This window comes from Mus caroli, chromosome 14 (assembly GCF_900094665.2).
Source record: "Mus caroli chromosome 14, CAROLI_EIJ_v1.1, whole genome shotgun sequence".
Lineage (NCBI taxonomy): Eukaryota > Metazoa > Chordata > Mammalia > Rodentia > Muridae > Mus > Mus caroli.
In genome coordinates, this window is record NC_034583.1 from 26836196 (window position 1) to 26854027 (window position 17832).

General features: G+C 47.3%; 1 protein-coding gene across 3 annotated transcripts in view; it reads right to left on the bottom strand.

Moving 5' to 3' along the window:
- Positions 1–17832, bottom strand: part of Ldb3 (LIM domain binding 3) — a 64064-nt gene that overhangs the window by 10179 nt on the left and 36053 nt on the right. For all 3 annotated transcript variants that reach the window (XM_021181352.2, XM_021181354.2, XM_021181351.1), the window contains 5 exons: positions 17006–17151; positions 8606–9050; positions 7054–7234; positions 6494–6614; positions 1373–1488 (listed from right to left, as the gene is read on the bottom strand). In XM_021181352.2, coding sequence (XP_021037011.1) covers positions 1373–1488; positions 6494–6614; positions 7054–7234; positions 8606–9050; positions 17006–17151 — 1009 coding nt within the window. The remainder of the gene's footprint in view (positions 1–1372; positions 1489–6493; positions 6615–7053; positions 7235–8605; positions 9051–17005; positions 17152–17832) is intronic.

Genomic DNA, 17832 nt, shown 5'->3' on the forward strand with positions numbered 1-17832 from the left:
CACACACACACATACACACACACACCACACACACACACACACACACACACACACACACACACGACATTTAATGTAACAGTGGAAGCAAAGACTAGAATGCTGTAATTAGCTAAGGAATGGAGAGTGTGGCTGTCTATAAACCCTTTGATTTTTTTATTTCTGTCCTGCTGAACTGTGAGAGGTGTGATGTTAGTATAATACTGTGCCTATTCTTATAATACCCAAGGGAACTAATACACAGTGAACATAAGGTACCCCACAAATAATGGGGGGAAAATTTAAGTGTAGAACTCAAAACATATGGCAGTAAACTTAATGACTAGGAATAGTCTCCATCCTAAGTGCCTAACAGGTTATCTGGGCTTAACCAGCACAGACGTCAGTCTGTCTGTCTGTCTAATCTTATCTATCTATCTATCTATCTATCTATCTATCTATCTATCTATCGACATAGCTTCCTATATCCAAAGCTGGCCTTGAGTTCACTGCGGATAATCTTGGACTTCCAATTCTCCAGACTCCATCTCCCAATGATTATATGTGTATGCTACCACAGTTGGTTTTTATGATGCTTGAGATTGAACCAGGGCTTCACGCATGTCTACAGCACAGATCTGTCATATCTCCCCCAAATTCACCTCAAGTAACTCTGGTTCTTAAAATACTAATAGTACATTCATTTTCCTAAATAAACTTAAGCCAGTTAACCTACGTTACAGGGCTTTATTAGGGACGAGCAATTCCTGTCTCCAACTCTAGTCTGAATAGTGGTAAACAGTCTCACAGTCTCACCTCAGCTGAAAGCCCTCGAAAGGGAAGGTCAGTCTCCTAAGCAAGATACCCTGCTGCTTCAGCTAACTGCACTCAGTTAATAGTTAATCTCAGGCTTATCTGCTGGCCGCTGTACATAAAGACCAGAACCACTTAGGAAAGGAAAGTGATACTCAGTCCTGCTTTCTAAAGGGATAAGGGAAACCTTATCTCAGCTTTCCATAGACCTAGTCAATAAGCCGAGCACTGGTTCACAGGACAGTCTTCACTCCATCTCATAACCAAGGCAGCATATAACCTTGGGAAGCCACCTGCCATAGAAAACGGCACCGTTTGCCGCCCTCACCATCGCTGGTAAGACAACATGCTGGTTCTCCAAATCTTACAGTGCTTTGCTGCTTTTGGCCTCTCCATGACCATCAGTCATACAGCTCTCTTCACCTGTGATGTATCAAGACGCGGCATTTGCAAACTTTAGGAATCATTCCGGCACCAGAATGCCACAGTTGCATCCTTGTGTGTTAAGGGGTTGCCAGCTAGGCTGCACTTTGTCCCTTCTAGCCCCTTCTCTGATGGTTGGAACTCCAGGATAGAAACATACCGCACAAATGAAGCAGGTATCATGCCAGGTGTGCCCCAGGGCCTCGATAAACTTGTCACCAGCTTCCACAGGGAAATCGCATCCATGGCACTTGGTGCTGAACAGGTTGATGTAGTCTAAAATAAAAGTCAGCATGAGACAGGCAAAGAACAGTCAGCCACATAGACCCGACACCAGGACACTCCATTGCAGTAGGCTTGGCGCGGTGGCCTGGTCATCTCACAGACAAAACACACTCTCACGGCTGACTGCTGTTTCGCTCTTTTGATAAATTGTACCAATGGTGTGTTGACTCAGACTTGAGCTCACCTACCTACCATCTTGTGCTAGTTTGATATGTAAGTTCTTTCTGGAATTGTCATGAAGTTTTTTGCGGGTAATTGTTTCTTTTGGGTCTGCCTCCTCTGATAGCTCAAAAGAAGTCAATACTCGAATGGAAACTTAAAAAAATATTCCTCAGCACCCAATCACTAGCTTATTTTGGAAGAATGAGGATCTTTAAGATTTTCTTTTCCGCCAGGCGGCGGTGGTGGAAAATGCCTTTAATCCCAGCACTTGGGAGGCAGAGCCAGGCAGATTTCTGAGTTCAAGGCCAGCCTAGTCTACAAAGTGAGTTCCAGGACAGCCAGAGCTACACAGAGAAACCCTGTCTTGAAAAAACAAACAAACAAAAGATTTTCTTTTCTTTTTTTTCTTTTAGATTCTATTTTATTTTTAGGTGTGTGTGTGTGTGTATGTACATGAGTCCAGGTATCTACAGAGGTCAGAAAATGTTGAGGGATCCCCTGGAGCTGGGATTACGGGCTGCTAAATCTCATTGTGTGGGTGATGGGAACAGAACTTGGGAGCTCTGAAGAGCATGCACTCTTTTTGTTGTTGTTTGTTTGTTTGTTTGTTTGTTTTCAAGACAGCATTTCTCCGTGTAGCCCTGGCTGTCCTGGAACTCAGAGATCCTCCTGCCTCTGCCTCCCAAATGCTAAAAATAAAGGCAGGTGCCACAGTCACCTGCCACCACCAATCAGGCAGTATGTGCTCTTAATGGGTAAGCTATCTCTCTAGGCTCAGACTCTTTTAAGGTTTGGTTTTTTTTAAATTGTTAATTATGTAGATAAGTCTGTAGGGGTATTATATGCATATAAGTGCAGGTTCCCATGGAGACCATAAAGTTAGGGCCCCTAGAACTGGAGTTCAGACAATTATAAGCTATCTGACATGGGTGCTAAGAAGTGACCTTGGGTTCTCTCTGAGAACTGCATATGTTCTTAGCCACTGAACCATCTCTGTAGCCCATCTTTAAGACTTTTTTGTAATTTTAGAATGGTGTTTGCTTGACCGTTCTCCTGTCACTGGGCATTCATGTTGGCAACAAGATTTTACTATTGTAAACAATATTTGAGTGACTCTACAGGGATATGTCCTTCCCCTCCCCCTACCAAGGGAGATAACACTACAACACACTATCCATAATGCTTCCAGAGGTTACGTTCACAAAGATGGTGCCGTGATGCGAACCTGTCCCTGAGTTCACTTGTTGGAAGCCTCCTCCTTGCAGCAATAATGTTTGAGAGGCAGAGCCTAAAGAGAGGTATTTAGGTTTTTTGGATGAATTAATGTCATTATTGAGGGAATAGGTTCAGGAGAAGTGAGGTTCTTATAAAATGAGCCTGGTCTCCTGTAACCTATTTTCTTTCTCTTTTTTTTGCCCCTCCACCTTCTACATGGCATGATGTAGGAAGACCTTTAACAGATGGGGCCTCTTGACCTTGGATTTCCCAGTCTTCAGAAGAACAAGCCAAATAGATTTCTGTTCATTATAAATCACTCTGCTCCAGACATGTGGCTACACTGGAACAAGATGGACCAAGACAGGCAACGTCCTTACAAGAACCTCAACGTGAAGAGCCATGCTTGGCTTTGCTTTGTCTTCCAAGAGGATGCTTAGTCGGTGGCCAATACTCAACACAGGTATAAACCAATAAGTCAGTGAATTACCACATTTGTGGTAAACAAATGGATCAATAAAAATAAATGTATCTGTAGATGAATCAATCTGTTTTCACAATGTCTCTCAGAGACCAAATTATCTTTATTTTATTTTCTTTATTTTTTGTCTTGTTTTGTGGATGAGGGAATTGAAGCTCAGCGACATAAGGCAGAGTCCCACACTTGAGGCCTCCAGTCTTGAGCTCCTTTCTCTGAGAGGTAGCACAAGTCCACCATACTACTGATCCTTTTGAAAACTTCATTCCTCCCTGCATTCCCCAGTTCCCCAAATGTACTTGTCTCTGCACAGCTCTGCCACACCTGGCCTCTTCCTGTGGTCTGTTCATCTCTGTGAACAGCATGTCTAGTCACTGTCTTAGACCACATACTGAGAGGTGGTGTGCCATCAGACTTATAGACATGGGGTCTGAAGAAAGAAAACACTAGTTCAAAGTCCAGCTCTATTAAGGAATTCCTTAAACCTGGGACAGCTGCTCAGGGCTGCAACCTTCTCATCTGTATAATGCAGATAATTACAGCACCAAACTCATGGGATTATCACTATAGACCAGACTAGGAAATGTATGGAGCATTCGGCATAAATATTAACTATTGACTCTTATTTTAGAAGATTTCATAAATGGTTAGAGGAGGGAGAAGACCTATCTATCATCCATCAACCCATCCAGCATTCCTGAAGGCCATGCCAGTACATGCCATTTATACTTAGATTTCTTTAAAAAAAATTATTTTGAGGGACTGGAGAGATAGTTCAGGACCTGGGTTCAATTCTCAGCACCCACATGTTAGCTCACACATAGCTGTAACTCCAGTTCCAAGGCTTCTGACACCCTCATACAGACCACATGCAGGCAAAACACCAATGAACATAAAAACATTTAAAATTATTACTTTTATGTGTATTGATGTTCTGTTTGCATGTATATCTGTACACTAAAAGAAGGCAATTGGATCCCATAGACAGTTGTGAGCTGTCATGTGGGTGCTGGGAACTGAACCCAGGACCTCTGGAAGAGCAGCCAGTCTTCTTAACCACTGAGCCGTGTCTCCAGCTCAAGGCTTTTAAAAGTTTATTATTATTATTATTACTGGTGTGTCTGATTTGTGCCAACGAGTACATGTGCAGGCTAGAGGACAACTCTGTGGGGTGGGCTCTCTCCTTCTTTTTCATGTGGCTTCCAGGAGTCAGGATTAGGCAGCCAAGCTTTTATGGCAAGCCCTTTTACCCACTGAGCCATTTTACTGGCCCCTGCTTAAAGTTTTTGGGGGCAGAGACCTCACAGAAATTGATATAGACTACACATTCAACCTATGTTTTGTGGATAAACGGTGAACAGGAAACAAAGAAATAGTTCAACTAGCCCTAGTATTAATTAGAAATTCCTCCCCTTGTTCTTTTACAAACTCGTTCTTAAGATGGCTTGGATCTTCTTCTGGAAGTCTTGCTAACTGATTGATTTTCTATTTGAAACTTGGTTTTGTGTGACCTGGAAGCTCTGCTTTAAAAACTGATAACACAGGCCTGCGGTGGTGGCACATGCCTGTGGTGGTGGCACATGCCTTTAATCCCAGCAGAGGCAGGAGGGATCTCTGAGTTCAGAGTCAGACTGGTCTACAGAGCTAGTTTCATAGGTCAGCAAGGATACAGAAAAGAAAACTTTGTCCCACAAAATCAACTTTGTCTCACAAAAACAACACCAAAAAAGAATGATAGCCCAGATAAGACTAATATTGTTTTTTAAAACATTTTTGACATTAATGACATTTTTCTCATTTATTCTACAATGAGACTAACACCAATAATTGCGCTTACACATTCAAAGTTATATACTTAAAATATTCAAGGTGGTAAATTTCATGTTATACGTCTTTTTACTACAGTATAAACCAAGTTGACTAGGTCAGAACCAAGTACAGAATCAATGGTATAACACTAACTGTTGGTCCTAAAGGGGGAGAGATGTGCTATCATTTCCTCTTTACAGCAACGGAGGCTGAGGTACTGTGTGACTCCTGTTGAAAGCAAATCAGTTTACTCTGGAGCCAGAAAATGAGTTCACCCACGTAAAAGGCCAAAGAAGTTTCTTTTAAAATTCAGTTAGGAAACAAAGGTTTTGGCTTGTTTCTTCCCATGGAGGAACTGGAGTGATTTTTCCTATCCTACTTCAAAGCCTACCATGCTTCTCTTTCTGTTCTCAATGCACCACTCCGCCCACCGCAGCTCCGCCCACCGCTGCTCCGCCCACCGCTGCTCCGCCCACCGCAGCTCCACTTTTGTCCGTAAATCAGTCCCTTTGTTTTCCATGTGATTTCATCTGTCTGGGTCTTCAAGTCTGTGTTCCCTTATTGGGCCCTGCCTCAAAACCCTCCCTGAAAGAAGCCAGCTGTGAAAAAAGGAGGTTGGGACTAGCAGTCAGCCAGTCCCCTGAACTTACAACTCCCCACATTTTACAATAACATATTACACTCTGAAGTGCGGAGAGATTTGGAGGGCTGCGAGGGGAGGGAGTCCAGAGAGCTCCACAGGCCGGGAGCGAAAGGGGTGCCCGCAGCTCCCATCCCCACAGCCACCCTATAAGGCGGGTGTTTACAGTCTGCAGAAGTTCATCAGCTATACTCGGGGTTACAAAGCCGACTCAGGGTGGGACAGGAAATAGAATCTAGAATGAAGGCTAGAGGTGGCCCTCTTCCGAGTAAGCCAACATAACTTGAGAGGTTTCTCAAGCAGTTTGGGAGCCATCGTGTGACTCAATGTTAAAAACACAGGATGGGGCAGGGACTGGTCTACAAAATACACTGTAACTCCGACTTCTTTTCCCCCAAAAGCTGAAACCAAATGAGAAAGGGAAAGAGATCTGCTAATGTATAATGGCAGGATTCCGCCGTTAAAAAGAGAACCAGGAGCTTGTGTGAGACCCTGGGTGTGATTCCCAGTACCGCTCATGAAACAAAACCCAGGAGACCCTCTTCCCCTTCACAGTAGGATGAATGGATGCAGACAGCAGTAAGCTTTCTATGCCTTCCTGTCAGCCTGTCACCCCGGCTGGCACATGGGCACAGGGTCTTCCAGCCTGGTGTCACAATGCATCCTATGGGTACTGTATCCCATGCGCCTACCTTTCTCACAGTATGGCTCTCCATCCTCCATGTGGAAGAGGCTGTTCCCAAAGGGCTTCTTGCAGGCTGCACAGACGAAGCAGGTGGTGTGCCATGTCTGTCGCAGAGCGTGCATCACTTCCTGGAGGAAAGATTCCGAGTTCAGGACAGACACCTTCCCAGGGGAAGGGAGCTAGGCTTGGCTTCCACACCAAGCCTGGCTGCTGCCCAAGTAACCTAGGGAACAGGGCAGGAGGGCTCACAGAGTAGGTGCTGAGAAAGACAGGGAGGGAGAGGAGGGAGAGTCGGGTCACAGGCAGAGATGAGCCATGAGGGCAGGCTATGAGGCAAACTGTGCAGAGCCCCAGCACCATTTGAAGGTGGTGTTGTGTGCACATATCATTCCTCGCCCAAGTTAATTAGTTCCCTGGCTTGGTAGTTAGTTGCAAATTGATTGGATTCTAGGATTGTGGAGTTGCTTTTGCTGTGATCAGCAACTTGTTGAGTTTCTAATAGGACCCTAAAATCTTAGAGGAAGAGAGGAAGTCAGTGTCACTGAAGAAAAGACAAAGGTCACTTACCCCCATGATTTTGGTGTTACATTTGGCACAGATCGGGGCAAAGAACTGCTCGTAACACCGCTCGCAGTAAACATTGTTCTGCTCCTCCACAAAGCACACATCTGCTAGGGAGGCCTTGCAGTAGGCACAATTGAACTCTTCTGGATGCCAAGAGCGGCCCATGGCCACCAGAAAAGGGCCCCTGGCATGGCAGAAAACAACATTAAAATGAACCCCCCCCAGTTAGAACCAGATATTTTAAGAACCCCAACAATGTCCATGTGTTTACCTAGACATACCCACTCTGAGGGTTGTTCTAATGAAATAGTATATAATTCTGAGAAAGCCCCATGCTAAAGATGTGTATTGTCATGTCCGTTAACATAAACAGAACTGGAAAACGGAGCTTGGTGCTGTGTACCAGCACTTGGCAAGCAGATCTCCAAGAGCTCAAGGCTAGCCTCGTCTACTACATAGTAAATTCCAGGCCATCCAGGGCTACACAGTGAGACATCCAACAAACAGAACCTGGAAGCAATCCAAACATCTGCCACAGAGGACCCAGGAAACATGTCATGGAGTTCAGCTTATCACAAGAGCAATGGTTATGGGGGCTAACCTCAGCTAAACTACACCGTGCTAAGCACTTCTCAAGAAGAGTTTGACATTTGTCCATATATGTAATCCTCGAAACAATGCCATGAAGGAGGAACTACTATGAGACCTGATAATCAATAAAGACAACCAAGTCACAGCAAGGCAGAGGAGTTCACTCAGTCAAGGTCATAAGGTCATAGGGCCAGGAGGCGGTAGACACAGGGTACAAACATCATGGTCCAGTTTCAGATTCAGAACACTGGCACCATCAGAAAACTTCATGTTCTAATTTTCCCTCTGTGTTTTCTAGTTCTTCTCTGCTCGTTTTGCTTTTGTTTTTGAGACAGGATCTCACTATCTAGCCCTGGGTGGCCTGGAACAAACTTTTAGAAGAGCTTAGCTTTGAACTTCCAGAGATCTCTCTGCTTCTGAACCCCAAGTGCTGGGATTACCACACCTGGCTTCCGCTTGTTTTCAAAGAGTATGTTTTTCACATATGAAAGCATGTACCACACACAAATGCAGACATACTGAATTTAATGATCACCGTCTGAGACCCCTAGCTTCTAAGTGAAATGACTTGCTTGAATTTCAGTGCAGTGTCTATCAGAGCCCTAAGAGGCAGGGCACTGTCTGTGGAAAGATCCAGAAGAACCTCTAAGGGAAAGCTGGGTCAAGCCAGCGCGTCACCCAGCTTGCAGTGTGCGCAATAAACCTACTGACAATACAGCTTAAGATTCCCAGAACCCAGCCTTAGCCCAAGGGGGAGCTCCTGGCACCAGGCACCAAGCTGGGAGCTTTACCCGCTTACCTCATGGAACCCTTCCAAGTCCCCAGGGATGAGAGTGTCATACAGATATGGAAGCTAAAGCTCACAGAGGCGAGCCAGAGAGACCTGAGGTTGTCCTGCCTGGCTGGCCTTTCGCCTATATCTGCCCTCCTATCTGCCACCCCTCCTATATACCAAAGCCTGTACCTGATGACATTGTTACAGTGCCCACAGAGGGGAGTCCGGCTGCTAGCTGGGAAGCGCTCAGCTCTCTGGAAGGTGCCCCTGGCAAGAGGAGTCACTTGTAGACCTGTTGGGTTGTAGGCTGGAGCCCCCCGGGGCAGGGTCTGCTTGCTGACAGTGGCAGTGCTCTTTCCAGGAGCAAACTTCTGAGAGAAGCTGTCATCGGTCACCCAGGGTGGACGGCTGGCAGATTCTGAAGGGCCCCCACTGTAGGCAGCTGATGGTGTAGGGGTATAGTTTGGGGCAGGTGAGGGGGTATAAGCTGGTGCAGGGGAAGGGGAGTAGGTAGGTGCAGGTGAGGGGGTATAGGTGGGAGCAGGAGAGGGGGTATAAGCAGGAGCTGGCGAAGGGGTATAGGGAGTTGGACTGTAATTGGCTCCTGGAGATGGGCTGTAGGAAGATGCAGGCACTGCAAGCCAAAAACACCCAAAGAACATGTGTTAGAAATTCATTCTCCCTCATCCCTCACCCCAGCCAGAGAACTATACAAGATGAGCATAATATTGAGACAATATAACACCAATTACTAAAGAAGATGTGTTTATGTGTATGTGTGAGCATGTGTTGTGAATCGTGTCTGCTCTATTCATAGGGACTCAAGTATGCTGAGCAAATGCACTATCACTCACGAAGCTACAGACCCACTTGCCTGAACTTCATGGTGAACCAGATTTTAATTCTCAGCAAAAGCCCAGATAAACAAGGGTGACAGCAGAGGCCTGGAGAGCTTGCACAGGCCCCAGAAAGGAATGGAGCTATAAATAGTGAAGCTATTTAGGGTGGGGTTCTGTGAGACCTTGGCTGCCCTGGACCTGTAGAAGGTGGGGAGCAAGAGTAGGGAGGGTCTGGGACAGGAAGTGAGTAAGAACAGGTCAACTCAGCATGGACTGCAGGATGCTTTCAATGGTCCCCTAGCCAGTGATCTGACTCCCAGTCATCAAAATCAGTGCTTGCTGTATGTCTTCAACAGAGAGCAGATGTCCAGAAAGCATGGGTTCATGTTTCAAGTTCAGCTACTACCATTGTCTTGAAAAATAGCTTGACTTGATTTGTCTGAGGAGGAAATTCTGTCTTGATTCGATAGGTAGCCACCTATCTTAGTCACTCGGTGAGCCTAGGCAGAGGGGCTAGCACCATGCTGCCCAGGGATAGCTGCTCATTTGGTCTCTGACTGTCCCTGCCAGATCCTCTTGCTCTCCTACATCACCTTGGTGCAAACTGAGAGTGTATATGGCACCCCAGAGGTTACCATTAGGGAAAAGAATGTGCTACACTTCTTGCCTTCACTGAGAGTGCAGAAACAGTTCGTCACACAGAAGGGGCACTGTAGATGCTAACACAAAGCACTCTCTACCAGGGCTCTCAGAACCAAGGATATTTCTGCCCTCCACTATAGAGACAACTCAATAGATCTAGCTGTGTGTCCTGAGAATATGATCTAGCCAGTTCTCTTCCTGTAGCAAAGATGGTTCTAGACGTGTCATGTCTGTTCCCCGTCTGTTCTTCTGGGAAGAGCACCATCTTCCCCACTAGGAAGTATACTATGATAGCCTCCCTGTCCACATCCAAGCCAGGCCTGAGTGGAATGGATTGTACTCAAGCAGATCTCTCTAGATCACACATGGACTCAGACCATGGCCCTGTCTGGTCTCTTTCTCCTGTCTGGTGCCCTGGGCCATTCTGGGTTGTTCTAACTCTGTGCCTCTTATTCCCAAATGACAGCAACTTCAGAACTGGGAAGTGCAGGACACCCTTTGCTAGAGGATGGCTAGGGCTATGCCTATGATGAGAGTACAGAGGTGTAAAGCCTTCCACAGCCCTGCCCCAGAGCCATCCTGGGAGTGAGACTAACTCCCAAAGGCAGATTCTCCAGCTGGAATCTTCCTCCCACTTACAGTCTGGGTGAGGCACACAGCAGGTCATGAGTCAGCCCCCTTTACACTTGAGGGCTGGAGTCCTCAGAGGATGCAGCAGAGCGAGAGTCTAACCCTCCCTAGACTCCGAGCTGCCTCTATAAAGAACACAGACCCGATTTCCACTGGTGTGTAACCTCATCAAGAAGTCTGTTGTAACTCTAAGAGGAGACCCTGCACTCTGGAAAGAAACACACTCATCAAAAACCCTAGTTTGAGGCTTGGGATTCAGCAGTTAGAGTACTTGCCTAGCATTTTTGAGACTCTGGGCTCTCTCTATCCATAGCATCCCTCTCTCAGAAGAGCTCTGGTTTTACACTCTAGCCCTACTACTTCCTAGCTGTGTATCCTTGCTTGAGTAATTAATTCTCTCTGGGCTTGTTTCTTCCTCTAAGAAATGGTATAGGAATTATAAGAATCAGGAAATTATTAGGACTAAGACATGTGAGTGCTTAATTTAGTACATGATATAGTGTGTGCACGTTTGTGTGTGTGTGTGTGTGTGTGTGTGTGTGTGTGTGAGAGAGAGAGAGAGAGAGATGGGGGGGGCGGTAGGACAGTGCATCTGGATTCCCAGGTTGGAATGAACTATCAAGTTCACCTCCAGGCCTTTCTGTCATGGGGAAAGCCCTAAAGCAGGTTTCCTGTTGGATGGCAGTGGGCAGGGAGCTGTGAGTCTCTGAAGTCACATTACCAGGAATTGAACCTGTTTTCTGGTGATAGAATGAATGACATCCTGCCTACCTCACTGGGTGTGGTGGGAACCCCTAGGAGGGACACAGCACAAGCATTTTGTAAAGTTGTAAGTCACAAACTCAGGGTGTTTTCACCCACCTCAACATTCTTACATGGCTTCCCACTGCCCAGAGAGTCCCAACATGCTAGGGACAAGGTGACTTTAGGGGTACTGTTAGAGGAGAGTGGGGAGAGGTGATCCCACAGAACTTCAAAGCAGCTTCTTCCCTCTGTTGTAAGATTTAGGGTTCTGTATAAGTCTGTGTAAGCTATGTCTTTCTCTCTCTTTGCTTTCCATGTCATTTCTTCTATCCTTTGTTTCCTTCTTGTTTTATAAACCACAATCCTCTGCGCTGGCCTTTTTTATGTTTATTTTTTGAAGCAGGGTTTCCCTGACTGTCCCTGGAACTCACTCTGTTGATCATGCTATTCTGGAACTCAGAGTTCTGCTTGGCTTTGCCTCTCAAGCGCTGAGATCAAAGGCCCAGCCAAGCTGTTTGGTTTTTGACATATAGCCCAGGCTAGTCTGGAACTCACTCTGTATTCCAGGTTGGCCTCAACAATTCAGAGATCCTGGTGTCTCAGCCTCTTGAGTGCTGGATTACAGACATGTGCCTCCACACCTAGCTCTAAAAGGAATTAGGAATGAAAGCCGTGTGATCTTCAAGCCATGGCCTTATGTGCTAAGCACCTGAAAGGCAGTTAGTCTAAATTGAGATGTGCTATTAAGTTTAAAAATCTGAAGACTTAATAAAAGAATATAAAGTATCTTAGTAATAATTACCTTATATTGATTGTATGTTAAAGATGTTTATTTTTAAATTTAATGTGTGCAGATGTTTGCCTGCATGTATGTCTGTGTACCACGTGCATGCCGAGTACCTAGGGAAGCCAAAAGCATGTTGGATTCTCTGGGACTGGAGTAAGTTGTCTGTAGGTCCTGTGGAAGAGTAGCTAGTGCTCTTAACCACTGGTCTGTCTCTTCAGCCCCTTGTTTGTGTGTTGAGCCCGGTCTCTGCGTGTTACCCAGCTAGCCTCAAGTGACCTTATTTCTCAGCTTCTGAAATAGCTAGCATGCATCTGAATAGAGTCCAGCTCTGAACCATTTTTAATATACTGAGCTGTGTCTGGAAAAACGTCCGAGTGGTTAAGAGCATGTACTAGTAGAAGACTGGAATTGGATTCCCAACACTCATGTCTCATGGCTTATAACTGCCTTAAACTTAAGCTTCAAGGAATTCCACACCTTCTTCTGGCTTGTGTAGGCACCTGCGCTCTAGTACACACACACACAAACACACGCACGCACGCACACATAAACACACACACGCAATTGAGGCTGGAAAGATGGCTTTGGAGAGATGGCTCAGTGGCTAAGAGCACGAGTTGGGATCCAGGTTCAATTCCCGACACCCTCGTGGCAGCTTACAACTGTCTCTAACTCCAATTCCAGGGGATCTGACGCCCTCATGTAAAGGCAAAACACCAATGTACATACAATAAAATAAAATATTAAAAAAAAAGGTCAGGTACAGTGGTGCACACCTTTAATCCCAGCTCTAGAGACCTGATCTACAGAGCAAGTTGAGAAACTCTGAATAGAGAACACAAAAACCTCAGAAAATTTCATATGCTGAGCTAAATAAAAATGTATTTAAATCAATTTTACCTGCTTTTTTTTTTTTCCTAAAAGTGTCTGCCTCTCGGATGGTGCTTTGCAACAGTGGCTGCCAAGAGCTGCTGGCTTTCACAGTGTTGCACAGGAGTTTGTGTAATAGCAAGAGGCAGAGTACTTGCGAGTCAACCTGGAGAGCTTAAGTGGCTACTCGTGAGGTCAGCCAGCTTGCAAGCTTTCTACCTGAAACGCACCCTCATCAGCTCCTCTAAACCACTCCGAATGCAGAACCAGGCTCCAGCATGCCCCTTCCAAGTAAACCCTGCCCTCGCCCACCTTGCCTCCCTCTCCAACCGCTCCTTCAGTAGGGCGGACATTCTCTTCCTTTTATCCGAGGCTTTCCTGAACCGCCTTCGTTTTCCAAACCCCTACTCAAGGCCCCAGAGAGGAAGGCTGGAATCCTGGACCAGGTTCCTACCTCCTACCCGCTGGGGCTACAAACAGGAGGACTTTCTCTTCCGAGCTGTTCGCCCGGGCAGATCCCTGGGGAAGGGGAAGGAGAAGGGGGAGGAGAGGCAGGGTGCACAGTCCCCTCTCCTCCTAGCTCCTGCCTGCTTCGCCCATCCACGCTCCAAATGCCGTAAGAGACCTGATATCCCATCTCCGAGCCCCGGGCTGTTGCTATTTCTACGTGACGGAATTAAGCCGGTTCGAATTAGAAGGTGATATTTCATCTCTAATTGGCACGTTCAAAGGGCTCCTATCGCACTCGGCGGCCCTAGGACTGTGTAATTAAACAACAAGGTGATCTGAGTCACTTAGCCCGGGCTAAGTCGCCGGCAAGCGCCCGGGTCGCCGCCCGGCCCGCAGGCCGACGTGGCCATCCCGGGGACCACGGTGTCCTCCGCCCACTGGCCCCAGGTGTTCTGGGGAAGCGGATGCCCAGCCCAGGCGCCAGAGATAAGATGCCGGCGCGAACCCCGCCCTGCCTCCGCCCCCCACCCCCCACCCCCCGGAAGCTGCGGCCGGGGACTGGCCGCGAGCGGGCAGCTTGTGATGGGCAGCGCCCAAGTCCCCGCAGCCCAACAGAGGAGCGGGGTGCGAGCCCGTATCCCCAGCTGGCCTGGCAGCCTACCAGCCGCCCCCGGAGCCCGTTGCCAACCCAGCCTCCCCGGAGAAGGAAGGGTGGAGGCAGGCCTCTCCTCTGCTCCAGGCAGGGATGAGTTAACGTCTGCACAGCCTGGGAACAGTGGAAAGGCCTTGGCTCCTGCCGGTCTCCGCCGCCCAGGCTGCTGCGGGAGAAGCGGCTGGAGGGCCCGGCCGCCCCCTGGCGGGCATACGGAGGACAGGACAAGGAAGGTACCTGGAGGGCCTGCGGTGCTGCTGGGAAAGGTCTTCCTTGTGCAGACACAAGGCTTCTGCACCTGACACTACTCCTACCCGCTTCTGCAAACGCCTTCCTGTGTTTCCTGGCCGCACTGGAGTGATCATATTGTCTCCTACGTAGGAGATTTGTACCGCCCCCCTTCCAAAATGCCACCTCAGCCTGTGGAGCTCTGACTTCAGAATTTCCTTTCCTTGGCCCAGAAGTGCAAGAGATGGCATCAGACTACAGATATTATTTTATCTCTGCAGATACAACAAAAGGTTATAGAAATCCTATCTTGCCGGGCGTGGTGGCGCACGCCTTTAGTCCCAGCACTCGGGAGGCAGAGGCAGGCGGATTTCTGAGTTCGAGGCCAGCCTGGTCTACAAAGTGAGTGCCAGGACAGCCAGGGCTACACAGAGAAACCCTGTCTCGAAAAAACCAAAAAAAAAAAAAAAAAAAAAAGAAATCCTATCTTACTCAAATGAGAAAATTCAGGTCTGAGAGATGAGGTAGTTTGCTTATTCCTTACAGCAGGCTGGGTGTCCCACCCATGCTAAAATATTTCCTGTCCATACTCACTTCTGTTGTCAGTGAGCTTTATAAAGCAGGGGACTGATTCTGTCGCTCTAATCAGGAAGGCCTCAAGAGGAAAGCTTCCTTGAGTCTCACCAGGATGTGTTCTGGAGCCTAGACTTTGTGTTATTCTTTATCCCAAGTCTACTTGGCCAGTTCACACTTGTAGGACACAAGCCCCCTTCCTTCTCCCTTAAAATAACCCATCTCCTTTCCCTAAGCAGGGCTGTAACTTATTCCCTTCCTCGTTTTACCACAAATGGTTTGTGCATTGGGAAAGGTATGTGTGTGTGTGTGTGTGTGTGTGTGTGCAAGGGGTGAGGTCATAGGATATTTGGGAAATGACACCTTTCATTCGATTTTGCTATGAACTGAAAACTGCTCTTTAAAAAGTCTATTAAAAACTGGGTGTGGTAGCACATGCGTATAATCCCAGTACTTGGGAGGTCCTGGAAGGAGGATCAACAGTCAACCTGGTCTACCTGAGCTACCCTGCCAACAAACACACACACACACAGTCTATTAAGATTTTATGTGTAAAGCAGAGCATAGTGGCACATGCCTTTAATCCCAGCATTGGGGAGGCAGAGCCTGATCTACATATGGCATTCCCAGACAGCCAGGACCACATAGAGATCCCATCTCAAAAGCAAAACAAATTATATAGAGAGACCATATAGTCTATAGTAATTTTGAGTGAAGAAAAACATTTGTATTATAATAATTTAATGAAAAATCATCATTGCTTTTTATAAATTCAAGATGAATATATATATATGCTGGATGTATAATTTTTTAAAGATTTATTTATTTTATGCATATGAATACACTGTTGCTGTCCTCAGACACACCAGAAGAGGGCATCAGATCCCATTACAGATGGTTGTGAGCCACCATGTGGTTATAAGGACCTCTGGAAGAGCAGTCAGTGCTTTTACCCACTGAGCCATCTCTCCAGCCCCAGAGGTATAATGTTTAATTGGAAAGTATATACATACCTAAAATCCTATTTTATCAACCTATGGGATGTCTATCAAGGGATAATTAAAGGAATACTTAAAGTTCACTCCCTGTGTGTGCACAGCTGCCGGAGTACAGAGTGTACGCTCATGAGTTCTTCCTGTTACTCTATGATTACCCTCCTGCCGTGTGTGTGTGTGTGTGTGTGTGTGTGTGTGTGTGTGTGTAATGCTAGGGATTGAACCCAGATGCCTCACCCATGCTAGACACACACTCTACCACCAGGTTAACACCTCCATCTATCTATCCCATTTCTTTATTTTCTACACCTTGGTTGAATGTATCCTTATGGCAAGTTCAAGTCAGGCACATACAAAGGAGAAAGTCTGCCACAGCCCTGCTCTCCTAAAGTTCAGGGTCAGAACGAAACAGGAAGACTGTGAGTAAACTCGGGGCTTGGCTGTCAAGGGCCTTCCTATGGGCATAGCCGTAGTACATAGGACCTTCCTCTAAGCTGGGAAAAGACCTGCTAGAGAGCCCTGAGATTCTTGGCACAATGGCTGGCAGGAAGCCTGAGAACTACCTTGGGCTCTGAGGAAGAAATCCAACCTTGCCTAGAAACTTAGGAAACAAAAGGCTGCCTCCCATCCCTGGATGAAAACTCAGCACCGATGGGGCAGGGGCCATAGAGACAGAACCACAACCACAACCAGTGAGCTCTGCCTTGGGTCCACTCTACTGCTATGTGTGTCGCATGCGCCCCAGTTATCCCCTGTCACCTGAGGAGCCCATATACTAGACTGGTTGAGCAGCTTTCCCAAAAGGACAAAGTGACACAGTAAGCTGGCCTAAAGCCTGGGGCATTTTTTTGTTATAGTTTCTTGTCCTCTAGTTTGAGGCCATCCCAGATTCTTAGAGAAACAGCTTTTTACTCTTTCTGTCCCCACACCCCCCATCCTCTTTTCTCTCAACTTGGTCTGGAAACATACAGCTAGGACGATCTGTTTCCTAAGAGCTAGGTAGTTCCATCCCTGCCTGGTACAGCCCACGTGTCATCCCGGGTCAAATACAGGCTCCAAGGCTCAGTCGGATTCTACCCTACAACCAGGAGAGGGAAGGATAGGCCTCCTTCACTTCTGGGGTCTTGGTCTGAAGCAGATAACCCTTTGAGCCCTCAGCCCCCCGCCCCCAGCTCTCACCTGGCTGGTAGACAGAAGGCCGGATGCTGGCAGTGGTTACGACCCGAGGCTTGGGTGCAGGGGCAGCTGGACCCTCGCTGTAGCTGGTATGGGCAGAGGGTGCTGGAGAAGCGGCGGCGGCAGGACTGTAAGCAGAGGCCTGTGGCCTGGAACCAAGGCAAAAGAGTTACAACAAGAACAGTCCGTTGGGCTCTGGTATCTAAAGCCATTCCAGGTTCGCTGTCTGATCTCTAGGCAGGACTATGACAGAAACACCCATTGGGTCGCTTCCAGAGTCTAGAAAGAAGCCAAATAGGGGAGGAAGCTACTCCCTGTGGCTAGTGCTGCTACCTTGGGAAAGAAAGAGGGCAGATACTAGCCAGACAAAAGAACACATGGAGAGCCCTTCATCCATAGACAGAATGTAGCAGTGGAACTGTGGATCAAGGCAGAGGGAGCTAGAGATGGTCACAGCTACTTCCCTTTCTCGGATCCCTCTGGCTACCTGCTCTCCTTATTCCTTTATGTTGCTGCTGGAGGAACCAATTAGTCTCATGTTTTCTGAGAAAAATTTTTTTAAATATTCCGATGATGTCCATGGGAAGAGGCCTGGAGGGCCAGGCACTTGGTTCCTGTTGCTTCCTCCTAGTGGCTTAGCTGTCAAGACCCTAGAGCAAAGCAGCCGCTTCCCACATGTGGCTCAGGGACAATGGTAGCAACGAGGGGGACAAAACTATCCCAGTTCTTAGCCGTGGAGAAATGCCAGGCTTGGCCTCTCTCTTGGGGGAGCAGAAGGCTCCAGGAGCTTCCAGAGCCCAGTAGCTGCTTTCTTCTTGCCTGATGCAGTG